Here is a 25,298-nt window from a genome sequence, read left to right as displayed (position 1 = left end):
CCCTTAGCATCACTGCATTCTGTTGCTGGAGATCTCTTTAATCATTGACCCTCCACAAATGCCAATACTCAGGGTTCATAACTTTAGACATGATTTTCAAATATGAATAGTTGAAAATAATGGCCCTTTAAGATGCCTCAAATTGGGCACCCAAAAATGGAAGCACCTAAAATCAGTAGTCATTGGAAAATCTTGTCTTGACTAGATCTCAAAATCCACAGTATGTTCCACATATATAACCTAACAAAACAGCACTGAAACAAACTTAATACAGAAACCTCTGTGTCCTGGTATCACATTGACAAAAACAATCTCTTCTTGGTGTGGTCATCTTTTGCGGTTACACACTGCCATATAAAGATAAAGACAGGCACAGTTACCTAACTACTTTAAAAGAATAAATACAAAACGTGTTTTTCCCTCCTTTAGGATTATTTTTACTCTTGACAATATTTGTTAAAAATATTACATCTGTCTGTAAGAAGATAATATCCTCCCTTGCATAATAGGGAAAAATAAACTCTACAGAACACACAACAGACATTCCAAATTGGCACGTAGGTGCTTTAAAGTGTTAGCATCTTGGAGTTGTAACTGTAGAGGGCTGCCTTTGCCTTCCCACGTCCCCCAGACTCATAAAGGGTGGAACTGTATGAATGTTAAAAGACAAGAATACATAAAAACAGTAAATGTTTATTTTCTTAGAAAAAAGGGATTCAAATGATTGTGATCACACTTCCATTTGTGTTCAGAAAAGCCAATACGGTAAGCTTAGTCCTTGATTAAGATACCTATTAAATGAAACTTTTCCCCCTTTAAAATACAAATTTCTGCTCCTGCATCACTTCCAGTATTTGTGTGATAACATGCTTTTAACGGACAATAATTTCTCAACTTCTTCCCAGTAGAGAAACAAGGCCTGTCATGGCAAAACACATCCCATCTCCAAAGGCTGAAATCACCAGTAATACTAAGCACTCCAGCCCATCTGTGGACTGACAAACAGCTTGAGGATTTCTTAGAAGCTTGAATGTTCAGTATGGAAGTTTTGTAAAACACTACCTCATCTGAAAGAAAATAGGCCAGCAACCTTAGTAAAATCAACAGCATCTTTCAGATTAAATTTAAGGATTTCCTGCATACCTGGACACAGATAAAACTTGTTGCAACTTTTCACTTAACTAGCAGCAACAAACACAGTTCCATACAAGTTCTTAGCAATATTCCTTATCTGTTGTTTTAAAAAACGCTGTAATTGAATGGAGCATACAACGTGGAAATGATCTTCTTTTGCTATGTAGTGCTGCTCACTCTAGAAGACTTCCAAAAGATTTTGACCAGGTTGTAATCTATTTACACAGTAGTATTCCTGTTTTGATTGGCAGAATTGGCACTATGTGATATCCTCCTCTTCTGAACAGTAATCACGACCCTTTAAAAAGAAACACACACACAAATGAACAATTCAAGAGAGAGAGAATGAAAAGCAAATAAGTAATTGGAAACATTGGGTAAGATGACTGAGGTTTACAGGGAAGTACACACACCTTTCATCCACATATCGCAGCGGATTCTATTCACTGATTTACAAAGATAGTTTACACATAGATGCATCTAAATAGATGCAGAGATGTAGATCCACCACTAGAATACAGCAACCTATGGAGTGCAAGGCAGCAGCCATTATAATAGTATAAGCAAAATAAGACAACCATTTTGGGAACAGAAAAATGAAGAGGAATACTTTATCTATTAAAAGCAACAAGGGATTTTTATATGAGCAAAATACATCCATATTGAAATTAAACCAGGACAATGAGATTAATACCCTAAAGCTTGTGAAAAGTTTCAGAGAATCCTTACTGACCAGGTGAGTTACATTTCATGTCTCATCTGAAATATGAGACTTCCAGTAGTACAGTTCCCCTGTTCATCAAGATCACTGATACTTGAGGGGATTCCGCTTAGTATCCTTATTAAACTCTTCAATGTAACTAAAGGCCTGCTGAGCAACACAGACACTTTCCAAGTGGCCAAAGTGCACTGCATAGTAGAGACTGCCATTCTATCTCACCCGTATAAATACAGAAAGATTTATAAATGCTATAACACTTCTAATGCCACAAAACTACTCTACATCAACGGCCAGACTGTGCCAAGCCCTGCATGGGTGCACTGAGGATGCAAAGAACCTCACTCAATCGGTGCCACCATGAAGGGGTTAGACACAATGTATTCCCCTTAGTGCAAGGTCTATGCAATGCAGTACCCTCACCACTAAGGTGCCACAAGTACTCCATTTTAAAGTAATTATTGCCTGGTGTGGCAGTCGGCTCAGATGCCTGATCTACTTTTAAAGCATTCTGTCAGCTTTCTGATTCCAATTAGCTTGCATAGGGAACAAACGCACTTGAAAGAGAGGGAGTGAAAGTGCTGGCTTAAATACCAGGGATACTTCCCACATTTCCCTGAAGTGTGATATGTAGATATTTTACACATGATCCCTTAAAGCAACTAGCAGGAGGAGACTTCAGCCGAACATACTAATTGAGTTACAAAGCGAAAACAAGGCCCTATTTGAATTAATATGAATAGCCATCTCAGCACTGCACTGCATCGTCACACCAGTGCTTTCACATTAAAAAGCTTCAAATTGCAATATGGATTCATTTCTCAGTTTAACTTCAAATAGAGCAGTGAGGAGGAATGGCCTTGAACAGACCCACCAGCTCTCAAGAAGAAGAGGGGGCAGTCTAGTTTGAAGACAAATAGCAGTTTTATTTACTTAAGTTTGTAATAGGCTCCCTCCCTCTCCCCATATCTTTAGGGTGGGATAAAATTGAATTATTTGTAATAAAGGTTTCCACTAAAGACAAACCAGTTAGTAGTTTTCACACAAGTTAGAAGGTTCAGTTAAAGACTAGTTTTTAACCCAGTACTAGACTGAAAACTGCCTGGTCTGTGCCAATATTTTACCTCAAGTGCACCAACTTGAATTAACACCACACTTTTTTTCCCTAATGAAGAAACAGCCTAAGACTAAGGCCAGGTCTCTGCTATAGAATTCTGTTGGTCGGGGTGTGAAGAGTTGAGATCCATGACCAATTAGGCTGGGGGTGGCAGCAGTGTAGATGTTGCAGTTGTATTGGTAACTTGTTTTGCTTGAGGGGGCTGGAATAAGCCACACCAGCAAAAGCATGGTTTTGCCAGCATAAGATGTATCCACACGAGGAGTGCTTCACTAATACAATATACCGGTATAGCTACACCGTGATAGTGAGTGCTCCAAGGATAGACATGGCTTAAGGCAATTCAAATGTGACTCTTTGCTTGTACAAACCACACAGGGCTCAGCCTTGCAAAGCACTGAGCACTCTGTTGCAGATGCAGCAAAAAACTTCCACACATGCTTAACTTTAAGCAAGTGAGTAGTCCCACTTAACTCAATGGTATTACTCATGTTAAAATTTAGCATGTGCTTAAGTACATTTGCAAGTGTGTAAGCAGTCCTAATGGGCCTAGAAAGGACCCACTGTGCTCAGTGCTTTGCAAAGATCAAGTCCACAGTCAGATAGTTACTTGTTACATTTAAAATGAAAAATGACAGATATACCGGGACGAGGGGGAGTGAGGGAAAGAAAGAGTTTCAGAGTAACAGCCGTGTTAATCTGTATTCGCAAAAAGAAAAGGAGTACTTGTGGCACCTTAGAGACTAACCAATTTATTAGAGCATAAGCTTTCGTGAGCTACAGCTCACTTCATCAGATGCATATCGTGGAAACTGCAGCAGACAAGTTTTTTCATGCAGTTGATAGATTTCCACTCCATACGGCTAAATGCAGTGCCTTGCATAATGACAGGTTTCAGAGTAACAGCCGTGTTAGTCTGTATTCGCAAAAAGAAAAGGAGTACTTGTGGCACCTTAGAGACTAACCAATTTATTAGAGCATAAGCTTTCGTGAGCTACAGCTCACTTCATCAGATGCATATCGTGGAAACTGCAGCAGACAAGTTTTTTCATGCAGTTGATAGATTTCCACTCCATACGGCTAAATGCAGTGCCTTGCATAATGACAGGTTTCAGAGTAACAGCCGTGTTAGTCTGTATTCGCAAATGAGTTTGTGTGTGTATGGGGGTTGGGGGGATGTGAGAAAACCTGGATTTGTGCAGGAAATAGCCCAACTTGATTGTCATGCACATTGTGTAAAGAGTTGTCACTTTGGATGGGCTATCACCAGCAGGAAAGTGAATTTGTGTGGGGGGGTGGAGGGTGAGAAAACCTGGATTTGTGCTGGAAATGGCCCACCTGATGATCACTTTAGATAAGCTATTACCAGCAGGACAGTGGGGTGGGAGGAGGTATTGTTTCATATTCTCTGTGTATATATAAAGTCTGCTGCAGTTTCCACGATATGCATCTGATGAAGTGAGCTGTAGCTCACGAAAGCTTATGCTCTAATAAATTGGTTAGTCTCTAAGGTGCCACAAGTACTCCTTTTCTTTTTGGAAAGAAAGAGGTGACTCTTCCTTGAAGCTGGTGTGTGTGACAGCCACCCTTCATTCAGGACAAATGCAAGAAGCAGTTATGCTCCTTTTGGAGTAAGATAGATGAAACACTAAGAGCCACCAGCCAAAGTGCCAGGCCACATGCGAGGTTGGTCAGGAGTTGAGCTATACAGGCAGAGGGATTTCACTAGTGTCTGAATGCAAATGCAGAGAGCTAGGTATTGTTTGATGGGGGGGTGTGTGATTGTGAGAGAAGCTGACAGAAAGATCACAGAAGCAGCCAGAGATGATAACAGAAAGCCAAGAGCAGCCAGAGAAGCACCTGCAGTGTTACCCTGGGACAAAGCTAAGGATATATCTACACAGCAAAGGAAGGTATGATTATAGCACAGGTGGGCTTGCTGCCTGACTACATACCCATGGTCTCCAGCAAGCTTGTACTCAGGTGACTAGCCTGCACTGCCTACCCACACTACGATCACACCTTCATTTGCTGTGTACAAATAGACTGAGACACAGAGTTTTCTGGTCTGAGAATTGGCTAGAAAAGGAGGCTTGGAATAGTTTCCTGACACAATATCTCCTGCTGTTCGATTCCTACTGTACTCAGGGAAACAGAACTTTGTGTGCACTATTTGTAAATACACTGGATGAAATCCATCTCTCTTTCTAACCGGAACAACTCACAAGACCCTGAATATTGGCTAACTGCTTGGGTCAAAAGGGGTAACATTCTTATAATTATGATAGCCAGTTTAATATAATTAGCAGAAGTTTTAAAATGCTCCCACTAAAGATTATCAAATCAAGTAAAAATATAAGAGGAGGGAAAAAATAGTCCAGGTAATTTCCAGTATACACCACTTTTTTGGCCTCTCAGTTCCTATTTTTCTAGGATCACCTGCACCACAAAAATACTTTAATACAAGTCTGTGAGTGTAAGGGGAAAAAAGAGATGGCATGCAGCTCTCTTCAACAGCTCACATGCAGGGGATAATAAAAAGTTAGTAGCTGGGTTCCCCTCCCCCCCTTTTTGCTGCATCTTGAAACTGCAAGTATTCTGTATGTTTTATGATATCCTTTATACACAAAAAAACTTCATTCTGTTGTTCTAGATGACAGACTGATAAATTCTCATGGCAGGAACACTGAAGCCTTCTCAGTTAAACAGCTTTTTGTGCAGCTGACAGAGTTCTACACAGAAAAACAAAAAAGGGTATCTAAGGAGACACTGCTTCCACTATCACTCCAAAGTTTGGCACCAGAATCCTTTAGCTTGAACCCAAAGCAAATAAAGGGGAAGGAGGAAGAGGACTGCTGGCCTGATGGGGTGAAATGAATTGCACCAAACAGTCCTTTCTTCTGCTATCACTAAAAGGGCTGGCTCTACATAGTGGCCTCTTTCAGAATAGATCCCAAAGCTGGGAAATATTAAAGTGGTTCTTACGGTGGGAACTCTTTTCATCAATCTGTTTTTGTTTACAGTGTTCATGAAAGGGTGGGAAGAAATTGCTAAGAGGAGGCACAAAATAAATGTACACTGAGTTAATTTTTTCATTTCTTATTCTTGTAAGGTAAATCAATGGATGCATTAAGAGCAATCCATTTTACTAATGAGTTTTAGTCTAAAACTCCTGCACTCACATATGTTTCAGTTAGCAAATTCCTTATTTCTAATGGCACGCTTTACACACCGTACAAGAGACTGCTTTATGTTGCCGATTGGGTATTATGCCCACAGTTTTACTAATGAGATCTACTGAGTCATTACCATAGAATGACTGTTTGGTGGCCTATGCCAATGGAAGTTGATGGTCTTAAATCCAATTCCCAATGCACAGGTATAAACATCAAAAAACACTGTTGAGAACAGTTCCATTGTGGGCAGTCTTCAGCAGAGAAGACAAAGATTGAATTCTTAGAGAGACCTAGCTTCCCTCGAATCCCAAAGGTGATTCCTCTAGATTGGGGTGAAGCACATTGCTGTAGCACTGTGCAGAAGTCTGCCTTGTAAGTGTGTTTTGTGGAGAGAGGTCTTCAATGTCTAGGGCTGTCAATCTGGCATTTCTTAAGAGCAACAAAGTCACTTATAAAATATTTATTTAAGTGGAAAGGGAACAAAAGATTCACATGTATAAATAAAAGTGTGTGTTCAGAAGATATTAAAAGATTCAACAACAGGATGTTAACTCCTTTTGGAGCAGGGCCGAAGTCAAGTGGCAACAGAAAATGTGTCATTATTTAATCAGTTATATACCAAAATGAGGGAACAAAGGCTTTAAAAATATTGTGGAACTGTAAAATCCTCTACTGCTTCTCTCTAAAATGTTAGGTCTTCAATGAAAAAGTCAGCTCTAGAAATTGTTTACACTCTAAGTTTTCTGAACGAGAGTAGTTACACTGATATAACAAACGTGTAGTGTAGGTATCTCACACTGGTATAAGAAGTGATTTGCCCTAGTCTGCACTAAGGTTTTATATTGATGAAACTACAATTGGTGAAAAAAATCCCCAGCACAGACCAGACATTAGTTGTTAGGTATGTAATTATATCTCATAGCATTGATGTTTTTGCTCTAGGAGGATGTTAAATGTGCCTACAGATTGAGATAGAAACAATAATAATTTATAAATAAAATATTGACTATAATGAAGATAATTTGGTTTCTCATTTTAATTTCTATGCTTCATACTTGTGATGCTAGGGTAAAACAATCATTTTTCAGAATCTGGTTAAAATAGTAATGCTTGATGGCCATTTGTCAGGATTTGTCTTTTACCACCAAACACTTTAATTAGGGCAATTCTGAATATATTCCACTTCCGATCCTTTTTTAAATCATCATTATGATTATATAATAATTGCACTGTGGTAGCACCTATGAACCCCAGATAGGGATCAAGGCCCCATTGTACTAGAAGCACATGCACATCCATAATAAGAAGATAGTCCCTGTTCCAAAAAATTGGCAATCTAAAGCCCCGAGCGTGCAAAGACTTATGGCACATGGTTAACTTTGTACTGTGACTAGTCCTACTGGCGCTAAAGGGATTACTCAGTAAAGATAAACATGTGTCCTAAAACCTTTGTAGGAACAGGACCCAAGTAAATTTTGGGTTTCTCTTTCCTGTTCAGTTATATGCTGGATTATGGGGGAGCACAGATTGGAATATTTTTTAAGCAGAATATGAAAATTTTTTTCTTCATCACCAGCTCTGAGTGATCTTGATTACCATGTTGTGCTTCACAGCAATTCTTTGTTAATTCAAATATAATTTTGCTCCTTGCATTGCTCCATCACATGCATTTTTACAACCCTGATTCATCTCAGAACAGCATGAGCTGAGGTACCTGCTTCATTATACTGAGTGACACCTGAGGATATTGCATCAAAATTATTCTGCATCAAAACTGTGTGTTTGTACAGGGAGTCTCTGCCTCCTACAAGAATATATCTCTATTTTCCTTGGAGGTTTTACAGTGGGTGCCATTTAAAAAATGGCCATTTAACATCTCAACAATAACACAATGTTGCAGCCAATGCCCATTTCTGTGACAATTTTGAGATCATTTAAATTTCACCCCCAACTCCTCTTCAGGCATATGTTTAAAATTGCTCTGGTTGATTCTGCTGTATTCTCTCTCTAACAAAATTAATCAGCTTCAGAAAACCATCATCTGTCTATAATGACTCTGAGTATTGCTCTTCTTTTTATTCTCTTCTCTTTTGTTGCTTTCCCTATCTTGGGTTTCTGAAGATAATATTTATGCCTTGATTTCTAAGGTCAAGCTAATTACTTGTCCCTCTGACCCAATTCCCTCTAATTTACTCCAGAGGTTCTTTCCTCAGGCTTAACTGATGCTATTATAAATTCTTCACTCTCCAATGGGAAGTTTTTATGTGATTTCAGGCATGCTTTGGTGAGCACTTTTAACAAGTGCTGTCACTGGATTAAGCTATTGTTAACTATCTGCCTCTCATTCTCTCTCACTTCTTCCCTTTGTTTTTGAACTCCTTGTATGTGTGTGTCATATTTTAAAGCCTGTGACTACATTCACAGTAGTTCCATGCCTGCATGAAAATTTCATGAGACACGGACTGCAGCTACTAGCAGCCAGTAGGAGTATTTCTGACCCAACCTTCTCTCAGGCCTTGCTTTTCTGCACCTGCCGACTCCCTATTCCCCTTACTGTTCTTCCTCACTGGCTACTTTATGTATCTAGTATTTGCATCAAGCAGGAACTGAAGCCACTATCTGGTGTACCTGCTCTACGGTGGTCCAACCAGAGTACCACAGGGCTGAGCAAGTCCCATGGCACTATTGCTTTCTCTAGATTTCTATGCTCACAGCAGGGGAAACCATTGTCACGGAATCCCCTGAACTCTGTTTACTAAATAGTTAAAATTAACTTCAACTGCATGAGCTGAGGGATTTTTTTCATTCTGCTGCTCTACTAAAAAAGCACCACTAGAATTGCTTAATGATCTGTTGTCAGTTAAACTGTTTCCAGTACTATGGATCATTCAACACTATTTCAGTGCTTATCATCCTGAAGTTTCCACATGGCTTAATGCTTGTTTGATTTCCACTGTATACCTTTCATTTTTTTCTGAATCAAGGACCAAATTCTGGTGCCACTGAAGTTACTGGCATAACTCCCATTGAACCTAGTGAGACCCAGGATGCAGCCACAACAAATGGCTCAGGCTTTTGATGGTATGCTCTAAATGTGTTGATATAACTCAGAATTCAGTACTGGGTCCTTTGCTTTCTTCATTTAATATTTACTTACTCCTCGGGTGTTCTGAGTCAGATGGTTTTCATCATCATAACTACACTGATATCCATTTCTATGATTCCTCTTCAGTCTTTTCTACCAAGGACAGATACTCAGAGAAATAACAGATGTCTCCATCTGGATGCCTCACAATGGTGGGTTTTTTTAAAATTATATAGATATATATTTTACACTGAGCTCCAACAGACACTTTTGTTGTTGGGAATGACAGTCTGTGCTCTACCTTTGGGTCACATTTTGTGGAAGTTAATTCAGCTCTACTGTCCCAGTACCAAGTATAGCTCTATTGTCCTAGTGTTCCCCCAGGATCTTGGGTATTGGTTTTTTGACATTGACTCTTCCCACATTCCAGCTTATACTGGTTCTCTAAGTTATCTCTCACTGCCATTTGTTTGACCTCAGGGATTGACAAATATTTCATACTTTCAGCTGTTAAAACATCAGTCCTTGCTCTTGTAATTTCATGTTTGGATTGCAGCATTACTGTTTTAACCAGTCTTCCTACTCATTCAGTTGTCATCTTCTTTCTTCTCCCCACGCAGTTTAAAATACATGTTTAACTTCCTCCATTCTTCATAGTGTTCACATTATAACATCTGGGTTATTTACTCAACTGCATTAGCTGACCAACAGCCTTACGGGTTTACATTTAAGTTCAGAGGTATTATCTTATTTAAAATTATTCACTTTATAGGTTCGATTAGCAGTCTTAGATAATTCCAATCTCCATCCCTGTCTCCACTACAAATACAAGGGTGTCCGGGAATGCAGTTACGTCATGACTTAGTTTTGTAGTGGAGATGGAACTTTCACTGCATTTTGTAACAAGACTGACTGCCCTGCACCTTTAAGCGGGGGTGGAGTCAGCTACTGCAAAAGGGGGGTGGGGGTGGAGTCAGCTACTGCAAAAGGGTCAGCGTGTTCGCTGACTCATCCCCTGGGAATGAGAGGTTTAAAAGGGGCAGCCCTGTGCCTTAGCCCTCCCTTTTGCACAGAGCAGGCTAGAAAAGGTTTACAGTGACCAGATAAATGGCTTGGAAAAGGACTTAAAAAGAGGTGTTCAGTGAAGGAGTGAAAGGGTGGGGGCGTTTGGGGATTCCTATGATTGGGAGCCAACCCCCATTATTAGAGCCCACCATAACCCTCCTATGGGCCAATCCCAGTGCCTCCTCACAGTTCAATTTCGTGGCATGCTGGTCCACTTCAAACATAGTCAAGTAATTCACTCAGTATTTTTCAAATCAGATTTATAACATTTTTTTCAGTTTCTTTTAATTGCATGTTTTATTATTGTCCTGTATTTTCCTTTAAAATGGACTGAAAGTGCTATATAACAAAACCAATCTTTTTTTTCCATCATCTTATTTTCCCATCCATTTTGCATTGTTGGCAGATACTCAGAAAACTACATTTCTGACAAATATTTACTAAAAACAAAAGGTCTTTTAAAGAAGAGTAAAAATTGAAAGAGCATTTCCTCAGACCAATGAACTCCTCAAAAACACAAATATAGGGTTCCGCTGTACAGTAATCCCTGCCAGTCTTCTTGAGTTGTCACTGGTTTGAAAAGCAAGAGAGAATCTTCTTTATTCAGTTTTACCAAATAAAATTGTAACTTCTGTCCTATAAATGATTTCCTGGCCCTTGGGATAATAAATTACTATCAGGAGCACTGGAGACATCCATAAAGGTATGAGAAGATGATTCTGCCCATCAGAGAGAACAAAGAGTCAACAACCCCCTTCTAAGTTCTTTGTCTGGTGAATTGTGTCTATTGTTCTCCTGAAACAAATCCATCAAATGAAGAACAACATGAACCCACACACAGACAAATTCATTGGAATGAGTTCACTCTGTAGGGAAGATACTGTAGTAAAGGACATTTTAAAAGGTGTATCTACTGTTTAACTGCCAAATTTTAATATTATGAAGGATCATAAACTACAAGCAATAAGTGTTTAAATATTTATTAGGTCAACATGCTTATCAGGGCTAGAAGCAGCTGCAATGTGGATGAACAGGACAGTTTATTTTTCAATCCTTGATGGGGTATGTCACAGATTAAAATAAAACCATGCTCCTTGTTTGATTAAATATTCAGGAAACAGTAGAGTACTGAGATGATAAAGCACTTATAATGAACCTATAAACACTACTTTGTTCAGAGAACTCTTCTGTCAAATAGTCCAGTCACAAAAATTGCACCTTTTCTGGTGTAACGCTTTACCTGTCATCTTTCCAAATCAGAAGATTAAAGAGCCAGACTTCAGGCTGGACTATTGCATTTAAGGAAATAATCCTCCAACTAAATAAAAAAAAAAAAAAGTGTAGAATTGTCACAGTGGAATCATTTGGCGTAAAGGGAGCACAGAGTTAATTCTACTCAGCTGAAAGTACCTTATGTTGCTTCTCTCAAGGCCAAACCTTTTTTTCCCCTTCCAAATTAACAATTCAGCTCTAAGAATTTAAAAAAGGCTCTTTAATACACAATAATGTCTATTTCAGGGATCAGCAACCTTTCAGAAGTGGTGTGCCGAGTCTTCATTTATTTACTCTAATTTAAGGTTTCACGTGCCAGTAATACATTTTAACATTTTTAGAAGGTCTCTTTCTATAAGTCTATAGATTATATAACTAAACTATTGTTGTATGTAAAGTAAATAAGGTTTTTAAAATGTTTAAGACGCTTCATTTAAGATTAAATTAAAATGCAGAGCCCTGGGGACCGGTGACCAGGACCCGGGCAGTGTGAGTGCCACTGAAAATCAGCTCATGTGCTGCGTTTGGCACACGTGCCATTGGTTGCCTACCCCTGGTCTATTTGTTGGTGTCTCATAGAGTGAAATAGTTGCAGTTCCTCTAAATTTTCCCTTTCACCAAAATAAAATGTGATTTTTCATGGAATAAAGAACACATTAGTTGCCTGAGACAAATATGTGATTTGCTTAGTTAGACATGTAGCCAGTTTTCAAAAGTACTGTGATCACTGGCAGAAATGGCAGAAGCTCACAATCAACCAATATGCCAGTTCTTGTAAAAAACTCACAGAATCTGTTTTCCATATATGAAAAGTTGCAGAGCAAAAACTGGTGTCTGGAGAGCTGTATTCAGTACCCTCCCATTCTCTAACACACCACCACAATTTTTAAGTATACTTAATTCTGTTTCAGCGGGCTTCTGAAAGTAGAAAGATTATATTATATGATACACCTCACCCCAAATTAAGCCTAAAATGCGCATTCATGAGAGAGTATCAGCTAGTGATTATAGCAGGGGAAAGGGAGAGAGGACTTCTGGCTCCTGAACTTGTCACTGACCTGCTGAGTGTCCTGGATAAGTCATTTAGCTTCTAATGCCTCAGTTTCCTACTGGTAGTAATACATTACAGGGATGCGGTGAGGTTTCGTTAATAAAGGTGTGTAAAGTGCTCTGAGATTCTCAAATGAAAGTTGCTATAAAAATATTCTTTGAGATTTGCAAAACAGGCTAGGAGGATTAATGTGCCTAAATCTCCTACACTGCTCTGAAAAATCTCTAGTATTGTTATCTCTATTCAGTGCAGGTCTGTTGCAGAGATGCTCATATCTGCAGTCTGTATTCATGGCTTTTTGCAAGGCTGCTTAATTTGAAAAGGCCAGTCAATAAATAAACTGAGACTATCAGCATTATTTCAAGAAAAATCTGTAAATGATGGTTGATAATTCTGACAGTAGGATTAAATTTCAAATCCCCCCCTGCAAAAAAAGATGAAACAAAACTTCAATACCAGAGGGTATAAAAATCATAGGAGGTTTAAAAACCTGCTTTGCAATTCTGTTTATTAATTGATCCAAGCCCTCCCTTAATGCTTGGGCTAACTTTAAATTTGCCATTCATGATGGGTTTGGATACCTTTCCAAAATTAGGTTTCCTTCCCACGCTGTTCTCACTCTGTAACCTCTTGCCCTGCCACTTTCTCATCTCTCCTGCACACAAAAGCGTCATTGAGACAACTAACCCCCAATACTGGTTTATGCCAACAAGTGGCTGCTTTAAGTTGAAACTGATGTATCATCTAGGACTGGTAAAGCATGGAATATTAAATATACTGTGGCTGATTTCCTCCTTCTATGTGGCTAGGATGCCCGTATGTCAGTCATATATTGTACTCTGTAGTTATCACACAAAAACATTTATTTATTTGATTCTTACCTTTTCAATTTTCTCATCTAGCATTCTGAAGAATTCCTGTTGGCTTTCAGAGATGTGCATGCTGAAAGACATGAGGGAAGAGTGTCTATGTAGGCACAGATTTATCTATTTTCAAATTAATACAGTATTCCAAAATTATTTAGAGATCCAATCTCAGACTCAGGATTACCACTTGGAAAGAGATGCACTTTCTGCTTATGCCAAAAATGACAGTAACATCAAATATCATATAGAACACTGGAAACCTCCCTACTCCAAAGCTGTATATGATTCTGTCAGAAGCTGTCTAAGGGCCCAGTGAGAGTACTGAGTGAGAGTTCTTTAGATCAGATGAAACTCCCATTAACTGATAGCAAGTTTTGCCTATCCAAGGAGTGGAGGATTTGGCTCAATGTATGCCTGTTATTCCCAGGAATGCTATTAGGAATTGTGTGCATATCAAGAGGAGAATTAACTCCTTCAGCATCTTTTCTTTTTGTTAGACAGACTGCAGGAACTTAATATTCAGCTACATACTCCAGAGGCGGAGGCTGAGCTAGCCAAGTATTGACAGACCCCTCTGTGTTGAAACTGAAGATTTCTAAGATTGCAGAGTGCATCATCACACTAATCAGAGGCCTACAATGTGAAACTAAAGCCCATTTTATAACCTTACCCTGAAAGGTCCTTTTGTAGAGCACAGTCTTACCACAGTCAAGCTCCATGTTAAATAGTCAGGAATCTGTTGCACAACTCTTTTTTTTTTAATCCCGAGACGGGGGTTTCACTGCTCTGACACTCAGATCATTTACTTCCATTAACTCTGCAGCACCAGGAGGCTCACATTTTAGTGAAACTGTGTTTTGCATTAGTGTGCAGCATTGGAAAATACTATTATTAGTTATCTGTAAAGCGCTGACAGCGTGCTTGTATGGAACAAGACACAAAAGACAACAGACAGGTCTTGCCCCAAGGGGAGCTTACAATCTAAAAATACAGAAAGGTCAGACACAAAAAAAGGACAGGGACATTCAGAGGATGGTGCTTAGAAGGTCTTTTAAAAACAACAACAATCCATAAACTTCATGAAAAAACTCGTACAGATACAGAGAAACATCATCCTCCTTTCCAAATGCAAACAGATGGACATCATATCAACAGGACTAAAGGTAAAAAATCCATTACAATCTACATATCACACAGACTATGCTGAGAGATTGTGCCACACACTCTCAAAGAAACTGCAAAACCACCTTATCAACATCCTATACAGCAAACAGGGAAAGATTAAGAATGAGCTCTCAAAACTGGATACTCTCACAAAAAACCAACCTTCCACACAAACTTCCTCATGGATAGTTTTTACAAAAACTAGACAAGCCATTTACAACACAAACTTTGCTTCTCTACAAAAGAAAAAGGACACTAAACTATCTAAACTGCTACATTCCACAAGGAGCCACAACAGTAGTTCCCTTAACCCACCCAACAATATTGTTAATCCTTCCAGCTATATTCTTAGCCCGGCAGAAGAGTCTGTCCTATCTTGGGGCCTTCTCCTTTTGTCCCTCCAGGCCCAGAAACATGATACAGTTCTGTGGTGACCTAGAATCCTACTTTCGACGTCTCTGACTCAAAGAATATTTCCAACACACCTCTGAACAACATACTAACCCATAGAATCCTTCCTACCACCACTACAAAAAGAAGGATTCTGCGTGGACTCCTCCTGAAGGTCGAAACAGACTGGACTTCTACATAGATTGCTTCCGTCGATGTGCACGGGCTGAAATTGTGGAAAAGTAGCATCACTTGCCCATAACTTCAGCCATGCTAAACACAACGCCATCAACAGCTTCAGGAAAAACTCTGATATCATAATCAAAAAGGCTGACAAAGGAGGTGTTGTCGTCATCATGAATAAGTTGGAATATGAACAAGAGGCTGCTAGGCAGCTCTCTAACTCCACATTCTACTGGCCATTATCCTCTGATCCCACTGAGGATTACCAAAAGAAACTGCACCATCTGCTCAAGAAACTCCCTGAAAAAGCACAGGAACAGATCTGTGCAGACATATGCCTAGAACCCCGACCAGGGGTATTCTATCTGCTTCCCAAGATCCGTAAACCTGGGAATCCTGGACGCCCCATCATCTCAGGGATTGGCACCCTGACAGCAGGATTGTCTGGCTATGTGGACTCTCTCCTCAGGCCCTACGCTACCAGCACTCCCAGTTATCTTCGAGACACCACTGACTTCCTGAGGAAACTACAATCCATCGGAAAACACCATCCTGGCCGCTATGGATGTAGAAGCCCTCTACACCAACATTCCACAGAAAGATGGCATACAAGCCATCAGGAACAGTATCCCCGATAATGTCACGGCAAACCTGGTGGCTGAACTTTGTGACTTTGTCCTCACCCATAACTATTTCACATTTGGGGACAATGTATACCTTCAAACCAGCAGCACTGCTATAGGTACCCGCATGGCTCCACAGTATGCCAACATTTTTATGGCTGACTTAGAACAATGCTTCCTTAGCTCTCGTCCCCTAACGCCCTTACTCTACTTGCGCTACTTTGATGACATTTTCATCATCTGGACCCATGGAAAAGAAGCCCTTGAGGAATTGCACCATGATTTCAACAATTTCCATCCCACCATCAACCTCGGCCTAGACCAATCCACAAAAGCGGTCCATTTCCTGGACACTACTGTACTAATAAGCGATGATCACATAAACACCATCCTACACCAGAAACCTACTGACTGCTATACTTACCTACATGCCTCCAGCTTCCATCCAGGACACGCCACATGATCTATTGTCTACAGTCAAGCTCTAAGATACAACTGCATTTGCTCCAATCCCTCAGACAGAGACAAACACCTACAAGATCTCTATCAAGCACTCTTAAAACTACAATACCCACCTGCTGAAGTGAAAAAACAGATTGACAGAGCCAGAAGAGTACCCAGAAGTCACCTACTACAGGACAGGCCCAACAAAGGAAATAACAGAACACCACTAGCTGTCACCTTCAGCCCCCAACTAAATCCTCTCCAGTGCATCATCAAAGATTTAAAACCTATCCTGAAAAATGATCCCTCACTCTCACAGATCTTGGGAGACAGACCAGTCCTTGCTTACAGACAGCCCCCCAACATGAAGCAAATACTCTCCAGCAACCACACAACAAACACACTAACCCAAGAACCTATCCTTGCAACAAAGCCCGATGCCAACTCTGTCCACATAGTTATTCAAGTGACACCATCACAGGACCTAATCACATTAGCCACGCCATCAGGGCCTCATTCACCTGCACATCTACCAATGTGATATACGTCATCATGTGTCAGAAATGCCCCTCTGCTATGTACATTGGCCAAACCGTACAGTCTTTACGCAAAAGAATAAATGGACACAAATCTGACAACAGGAATCATAACATTCAAAAACCGGTAGGAGAACACTTCAATCTCTTTGGCCACTCAGTAAAAGACTTAAGGGTGGCAATTTTGTAAAAGAAAAGCTTCAAAAACAGACTCCAATGAGAAACTGCTGAGCTTGAATTAATATGCAAACTAGATACCATTAACTTGGGTTTGAATATAGACTGGGAGTGGCTGGGTCATTACACATATTGAATCTATTTCCCTAAAGTTAAGTATCCTCACACCTTCTTGTCAACTGTCTAAATGGCAGGTTTCAGAGTAGAAGCCGTGTTAGTCTGTATCTGCAAAAAGAACAGGAATACTTGGGGCACCTTAGAGACGAACAAATTTATTAGAGCATAAGCTTTCGTGGGCTACAGCCCACTTCATCAGATGCATAGAAGGGCCATCTTGACTATCACTACAAAAGTTTTTTTTTCTCCTGCTGATTATAGCTCATCTTAACTAATTAGCCTCTACAGTTTGTGTGGCAACTTCCAACTTATCTGTATGTATATATCTTTCTTCTTGAAGTGGATCATGAAAGCTTATGCTCTAATAAATTTGTTAGTCTCTAAGGTGCCACAAGTACTCCTGTTCTTTTAACAACAAAGTATTGGGTGATGAGAGCATTTTTAGTGATGTGGGTAGCCTATTTGTAGCGCTCACAGGAAAGTGAGTTTCCAGGTGGGATTTGAATGAAAAGAAGGTCTGGTGGGGTGTCTGGCACATTAGCATAGGGCAGGAATGCCAGGTATTGAACAAAGCATAAAGGAAGAGTGAGAAATGGAAAAGGGGTGCAGATCTTAACGACGGTATCAGACAGTTAAAGAGAAACTGGAGTTTGATAATGCCACTATTTAAATAATATGAAAAGCTGATTCGGCTTGTTAAATTCAACTCCCAGATTGTCCCGAGGTTTGACTTTTTCAGTATGATCCTTTGAGCTGTAACAAGTTAATATCCCACTCAAATCCCAATGACATGGTCTAACAAAGCCATGCATGTATGCCGTATCTGCTATCAGGATGAGCATATACAGTGCTCTGCTCATGCTGGGACCTTGAATGAAAAATACGTTTCAAAGGGAAGTTCTTAGAGGGAAAGCTGGAAGTTAAATTACAATCTAAGTCAATTTATTAATCAAGAATAAAAAGAAAAGGAGTACTTGTGGCACCTTAGAGACTAACCAATTTATTTGAGCATGAGCTTTTGTGAGCTACAGCTCACTTCATCGGACGCATACCGTGGAAACTGCAGCAGACTTTATATACACACAGAGAATATGAAACAATACCTCCTCCCACCCCACTGTCCTGCTGGTAATAGCTTATCTAAAGTGATCATCAAGTTGGGCCATTTCCAGCACAAATCCAGGTTTTCTCACCCTCCACACACACAAATTCACTCTCCTGCTGGTAATAGCCCATCCAAAGTGACAACTCTCTACACAATGTGCATGATAATCAAGTTGGGCCATTTCCTGCACAAATCCAGGTTCTCTCACCCCCTCACCCCCCTCCAAAAAAGACACACACAAACTCACTATCCTGCTGGTAATAGCTCATCCAAAGTGACCGCTCTCCCTACAATGTGCATGATAATCAAGGTGGGCCTTGATTATCATGCACATTATCTCCTGCAGGAGAGTGAGTTTGTGTGTGTATGGGGGTGGGGGTGGGGGTGAGAAAACCTGAATTTGTGCTGGAAATGGCCCACCTTGATTATCATGCACATTGTAGGGAGAGTGGTCACTTTGGATGAGCTATTACCAGCAGGATAGTGAGTTTGTGTGTGTGTTTTTTGGAGGGGGGTGAGGGGGTGAGAGAACCTGGATTTGTGCAGGAAATGGCCCAACTTGATTATCATGCACATTGTGTAGAGAGTTGTCACTTTGGATGGGCTATTACCAGCAGGAGAGTGAATTTGTGTGTGTGGGGGGGTGGAGGGTGAGAAAACCTGGATTTGTGCTGGAAATGGCCCAACTTGATGATCACTTTAGATAAGCTACTACCAGCAGGACAGTGGGGTGGGAGGAGGTATTGTTTCATATTCTCTGTGTGTATATAAAGTCTGCTGCAGTTTCCACGGTATGCATCCGATGAAGTGAGCTGTAGCTCACGAAAGCTCATGCTCAAATAAATTGGTTAGTCTCTAAGGTGCCACAAGTACTCCTTTTCTTTTTGCAAATACAGACTAACACGGCTGTTACTCTGAAACTTAATCAAGAATGAATTTTAAAGAGTGGATTTAAAAAAGTGAATATAATCGAAGTTTTAGAACCAAAGAAAACAGTTTGTTCATGTCATTACTTCAAATCTGCTTTCTATAACTATTAGGCTTACTACTTTGCCAACCAGTTTTCAGTAAGGGCATATATAGGTCACAAACTAATTTCTCTATTTGAGGTACAGCACACACAGTGTGTTGGTGTGGACAGAAACATAACTCTGATACATCATTTATAAGATAACGTAGCAATTTAGCTCCAGCAGATAACCCAATTGACGTGCAAAGTATGATAGAGACAACCAGAATGAGCAAACACCCACGACAGCCTAGTTATACTACATTTTCTTAGGAGGAAAGAGCATTTGAAATTCACGTCTGCCTCCACAACTCTCAGAGTGCCAGCTTCCAACACAATAAGAAGAGACTTTCAGGGCCTACCAAAGATGTAATTTTCAGGACGACTATTTAATTACAGGAAAAAAATTATCTACTGCTATGTGGGTAAAAAGATCATTCAAAATAGTTTATTAGAATACTTCTATCATTAAAAGTCTGTATGAACTGTCACTGTAATAAACCATTATCTTCAGAAGTGCATAACTTGGCAGTAAAATTGCCCTCGCGTTGGAGATGCAATACAGAAAATGCTGACATAATAGATACTCTCTGGAATGGTGTAAAATTACAATAATACTGGGAATATATATAGCAAAGAATGAATGAACTACTGGAAGAGAATGAAAACTACCCAAGGATCTAAGATGGTACTCTTGGGTAAACCTCTTCAAGAAAATCCTTTTGACAAAAGGAAATGTCTGGATAATCTTTTTTCTTGTGATATTTTATGTGTTAGACAGCAAGGGAAATCTGAAACTATCCTGATGTGAATGCATTTTATAAATTCCATAGTGTGCCACCAGTTAGGAATGAGTTGATAGAGGGAGAAATAATGTTTTACAAAAATCTGGATTCCATGGCTAGATACAATAGTACAAAATAGATTATTTCTTTCATTATACTTCCTAAGGTCCCCATCCTGAGATTTATGCACATGAGAAGTTCCAGTTACTTAATGGAATTAATCACACATGTAGAAGATAAATGTCTGAGCAAGTCTTCGCAAGATCTGGGCTTTAACTTGTAAAATCCAAGTTCTGCTAGATGTAGCAGGAATGTCCAAGATTGTACTTGTACATTTAATTCAACAAATAATTTTAAAAAATCTTCAATTTATGTTTCAATTTATAACATTTGGTCCAAGTTGGGCTTTTTTTAAAAACAAACATTTTACAAAATATTTAACTATTTTTGAATATTCAAGTGGAACAGCCCTCTCCATCCAATACACAAACACCCGATTGTAATCAAAAGTTGGATATTTTAAGGTTTTACTTCTGCTTCTAAATCTATAAATTTAAAAAAACAAAAACAAAAAACTGATATTTAACAAGTGATTAGCTAATATGTTGGTACCCAGACCTGAAAAGATGTCTGTGTAAATGTATACATAAATTCAGTGGAAATAATTCTGTAAGTAAAGCCAGTCAGTGGGTAAGTGTTGGCAAGATCTGGTCATGTTGGATAAATAGTGCAGGTTTTACAGAACAGCCTAATGTTATAAGAAATAACAGTATATTTATTTTTGTAGAAAGACAACAGAACTTGTTTATTATCTTATCTAGTTACACTTCTTTTGGTAAGTCTGGTTTCTGTAGGAACTTTTTAAACTCCTCCTTGAAAACAAAAAGGATCAACCAAATTACACAGAAAATAAATCTGTAATCTCTTCCTGCCTCAGATGCAGCTGAACAGATGGCTGACTAAAGTAATTTTTTTCCTTTAACCCCATCTGATAGCCACCAGCTAGCAGTGGCAGCCAGAGAGGAAGAGCTACATTGTGCTCCTGTACCCAAGCGTGTCTTTACATCCACGAGCCTGCTTTGAGTGAAGTAAAATTCTGCAGTACTGCCTTGTTGAAGGGTACAAGTTGTCCCTCTCACCCAAATGAATTTCTTTGCATTTATATCTGTTTTCTAGACTAAAAAAAAAAAAAAAGCTGTCCTATATTTCAAGGACTCTCTTGAAAGGTATATGATGTGATAATTTGCACAATGTACTTTGTATGCAACAAGTTTAAGTTTATACTGTGCCTGTAGGGCTCTTAGCTCTAGTAAAGAACAGTGTCTCCTTTACTGCTTTGAATGCAACAACACTGCTTTATCTTTTCACTGTGAAGTACCAAATCTATGCTACCATAAAAGCTCTTATTTTCAATTCAGTTGGTGATTAAAATGTAATGGTGACTTAGATATGAAACAAGTAATTAATACTGGCACTAGTACGGTCACAAGAGGTAAATATGGCATGGCAGTGCTGTGTTTAATGCTGACTGATTTCAAAAGGAAATAGCATGAAAACTTTAATCTAAGGGTTGTATAAACTGACGGCCACATAGCACACTGTCAGCATATAACAAACACCATCATCATTTTAAATGGAAGTAGTTTAATTCCCAAATTTGTTATGCTGTTTATCTACCAAAGTAAGCCAAAACACTGGACAGAATCTTTGTAAATAACATCTAGTTAGGGTGTGTGCATTTATTTATGTGTATAAACAAATGTATCATATGAGAAATATAATGTAGTTATGTACCCTGGTAAGCTGTGGCAGGGTAAATCTATTCAACAAGAAAAAAAAGTTTTGCATCTTTGAAAATCAAGCCAAGAAAAAGGTATTGCAAGGGTGGCTAAAGTTCAGCCTCTGATTCATCTAATACCTATGGAATTGTACAGCATGTCTCAAAGGTACTTCCATCATTAATACAGCCATGCACGGAGACTAAATATCCTGGCATGCAATGCCCCAGCTTGATCTGAGCAGCTCTCAATAGGCCGCCCATCCGTAACAAAAATGTGAGGATGGTTGCATTCTTCTCTGTTTTACTTAAGCTAGGTGTGACCCTTCGGTTGTTAGGGAGCTCCCAATGCAGCCTTTACTTGGGCAAAGTTTGGGTATTTGGGGGGTATTGTTTTAATTCAATAAGCATTCATTTCTATTAAAATTATGGAGTGTAACTTACTTTGCTCTGGGTTGATGTACTAATCCTGGGACCTCTTTGTTAGATTTAAGTCTTACATTTGAACTGGCACTTTTTTCCTGAAACACACAAACACACAAATATAATCAGCATTTATTAAACATACTTTCTCTATATTTGTCATCAGAATGTTACTCTCCAGTACAGAGAAACCAGCTTCTGCAAATGGATTTGTAAAAATACAGGTATTATAAATAAAACATTAACCATAAGGAAACCAAATAAAATCTTTAAGGAAATCTAGAACAGTTCTGTAATAGTACAGCTAGCAGCCTACAGATACTCTTGTTAAAAATGACAAACAGGGACCTGAAGGCTCAGAGGATTTATAATAGGACACAGAACCTTGGGCCTCCAGTCACTGGTTCAAATCTAACACAGACTAGTAGTGATCAAAGTTGTTACTATCAGATGACTGTCTAGTGGCCTGTGCAAAATCTGAGTCTAGTTACTCGTAGACAGGTGATTACATGAAAAGTAGCACTAATTGGCAACTTTAATGAGGTGGTGAGGCAAAATACTGAATGGTCGCAGAGACTGAACTAAACTTTTTTACCTGTAGAGTTAGCTCTCTCAAAACAGGGCTGGAGTTAAAGACTTCCGTCTCCCAGGCTGTCAATTCAGCACCTTGTTGAAAGTGCTAAGATCACTCTAAGGGTATGTCTACAGTATGAAATTATTTCGAAATTATTCTAATCAAATTTTCGGAAGCTATTTTATACATTTGGTCCACTAAAGTGCGTGAATTCGGCTGAGTGCGTCCACAGTACCAAGGCTAGCATTGACTGTCGGAGCGGTGCACTGTGGGTAGCTATCCCACAGTTCCCGCAGTCCCCGCCACCCATTGGAATTCTGGGTTAAGCTCCCAGTGCATGATGGGGCAAAAACATTTTCGCGGGTGTTTCTGGGTGTGTGTCGTCAGTCACTCCTTCCTTCGTGAAAGCTATGGCAGACAATCGTTTCGCGCCTTTTTGGCATGCAGACAGCATACTGCTTTCAGCAGACGGTGCACCGCTGCTCTCCTGCTACTATGAATCCACCTCTCATTTCCTCTCATCTTCCTTTGTAATCTCTATCATCTACTCTTTCTCTTCCTCATCGAACGCTTCTGCTGCCAACTCTGCTCAGCCATCGTGAACCAAGCAGCACAGCTTCCGCCGCCAACTCTGCTCTCCCACTATTGCCACGCTTCTGAGCTTCTCCATGTTGTCTGTCCTGGGCTCCCACCTCCGTGAAAGCTACAGAAGGCAACCATTTACCGTCTTTTTTTGGCTACCGTGAACTGAACAGCACCTCTTCTGCTGCCACTCTGCTCTCCTACATTTCGCGCCCTTTTTCCAGGATTACCCGTGCAGGCGCCATAGCCATGGAGCCCAATCAGATCTCCGCTGCAGTTTTGACCACTGTAAATACCTCCCGCATTATCCAGCAGTATGTGCAGTACCTGCAAAACAGGGCAAGGAAGTGTTGACAGCGCGATTACGATAATGATGAGGACATGGACGCAGACATTCCTAGAAGCACAGCATGTGGCAATTGGGAGATCGTGGTGGTGTTGGGCCAGGTTCATGCTGTGGAACGCTGATTCTGGGCCCGGCAAACAAGCACAGACTGGTTGGACCGCATAGTGTTGCAGGTACGGGATGATTCCCAGTGGCTGCAAAACTTTCTTATGCGTAGGGCCACTTTCATGGAACTTTGTGACTTGCTGTCCCCTGCCCTGAAGCGCAAAGACGTCAAAATGAGAGCAGCCCTCACAGTTGAGAAGCGAGTGGCCATAGCCCTGTGGAAGCTTGCAATGCCCGACAGCTACCGGTCAGTCGAGAATCAATTTGGAGTGGACAAATCTACTGTGGGGGCTGCTGTGCGGCAAGTAGCCAACACAATCATTGACCAGCTGCTATCAAGGGTAGTGACTTTGGGAAATGTGCAGACCATTGTGGATGGCTTTAATGCGCTGAGGTTCCCTAACTGCAGCGGGGTGATAGACGGAACGCATACCCCTATCTTGGCCCCGGAACACCGGGGCAGCCAGTACATAAACCGCAAGGGGTACTTTTCCACGGTGCTGCAAGCACTGGTGGATCACAAGGGACGTTTCACTGACATCAACGTGGGATGGCCAGGAAAGGTGCATGATGCTCACATCTTCAGGAACTCTGGTTTGTTTGACCAGCTGCAGGAAAGAACTTACTTCCCAGACCAGAAAATTACTGTTGGGGATGTTGAAATGCCTATAGTTATCCTTGGGGACCCAGCCTACCCCTTAATGCCGTGGCTCATGAAGCCGTACACAGGCACCCTAGACAGTAGTAAGGAGCAGTTCAACTATAGTCTGAGCAAGTGCAGAATGGTAGTAGAATGTGCGTTTGGATATTTGAAAGTGCGCTGGCGCAGTTTACTGACTCAGTTAGATCTCAGCACAACCAATATTCCAATTGTAATTGCTGCTTGTTGTGTGCTCCATAATATCTGTAAGAGTAAGGGGGAGACATTTATGGCAGGTTGGGAGGTTGAGGCAACTCGCCTGGTGTCCAGTTTCGCACAGCCAGACAACAGGGCTATTAGAAGAGAAGCACATCAGAGAAGCTTTGAAAATCAGTTTCATGACTGGCCAGGGTACGGTGTGACAATTGTGTTTGTTTCTCTTAAATTTACCGGCACCTCTCTATATATGAAAGAAAATAAAGTCACAATCGTTTAAAAAAACGTTCTTTATTATTTGTTGCACAAAACATTGAGAAAAATCAGAAGATAGACGAGAGAGGGGGGTATTGGATTAGGGGGGTGTAGGAGGAGGGAAGGACAAATCCAGAAACCAAATCAAAATTTAGGATATGCCAGCTTTCTGCTGCTTGTGCAATCCTCTGGGGTTGACTGTGTGGGTCCGCATAGCCTCTCCCCCCGTGTTCTTGGGCATCTTGGTAAGGAGGCTATGGAACTTGGGGAAGAGGGAGGGCGGTTATACAGGGACTGCAGAGGCAGTCTGTGGTCTTGCTGCCTTTCCCGTATTAGATCCACCATACAGCGGAGCATGTCAGT

The 25,298-nt window shown here is 40.3% G+C and overlaps 1 protein-coding gene across 6 annotated transcripts in view; it reads right to left on the bottom strand.

Annotated features, from left to right (window-relative positions):
- Positions 1 to 673: 673 nt before the first annotated feature.
- C8H1orf21 (chromosome 8 C1orf21 homolog) overlaps positions 674 to 25,298 on the bottom strand; it is a 195,609-nt gene continuing 170,984 nt past the window's right edge. For 5 of the 6 annotated variants that reach the window (XM_073356659.1, XM_073356657.1, XM_073356656.1 and 2 more), the window contains 3 exons: positions 22,239 to 22,315; positions 13,500 to 13,560; positions 674 to 1,432 (listed from right to left, as the gene is read on the bottom strand). In XM_073356659.1, coding sequence (XP_073212760.1) covers positions 1,394 to 1,432; positions 13,500 to 13,560; positions 22,239 to 22,315 — 177 coding nt within the window. In that variant the 3' untranslated portion in view covers positions 674 to 1,393. Of the gene's footprint in view, positions 1,433 to 1,575; positions 1,660 to 13,499; positions 13,561 to 22,238; positions 22,316 to 25,298 lie in introns of those variants that run through there. The other variant, XM_073356662.2, reaches the window with a different exon arrangement.

The sequence above is a fragment of the Lepidochelys kempii genome, chromosome 8 (genome assembly GCF_965140285.1).
Source record: "Lepidochelys kempii isolate rLepKem1 chromosome 8, rLepKem1.hap1, whole genome shotgun sequence".
Classification (NCBI taxonomy): Eukaryota; Metazoa; Chordata; order Testudines; family Cheloniidae; genus Lepidochelys; species Lepidochelys kempii.
Note: the sequence above shows the minus strand (reverse complement) of the source record. Positions and strands in the feature narration are given on the sequence as shown.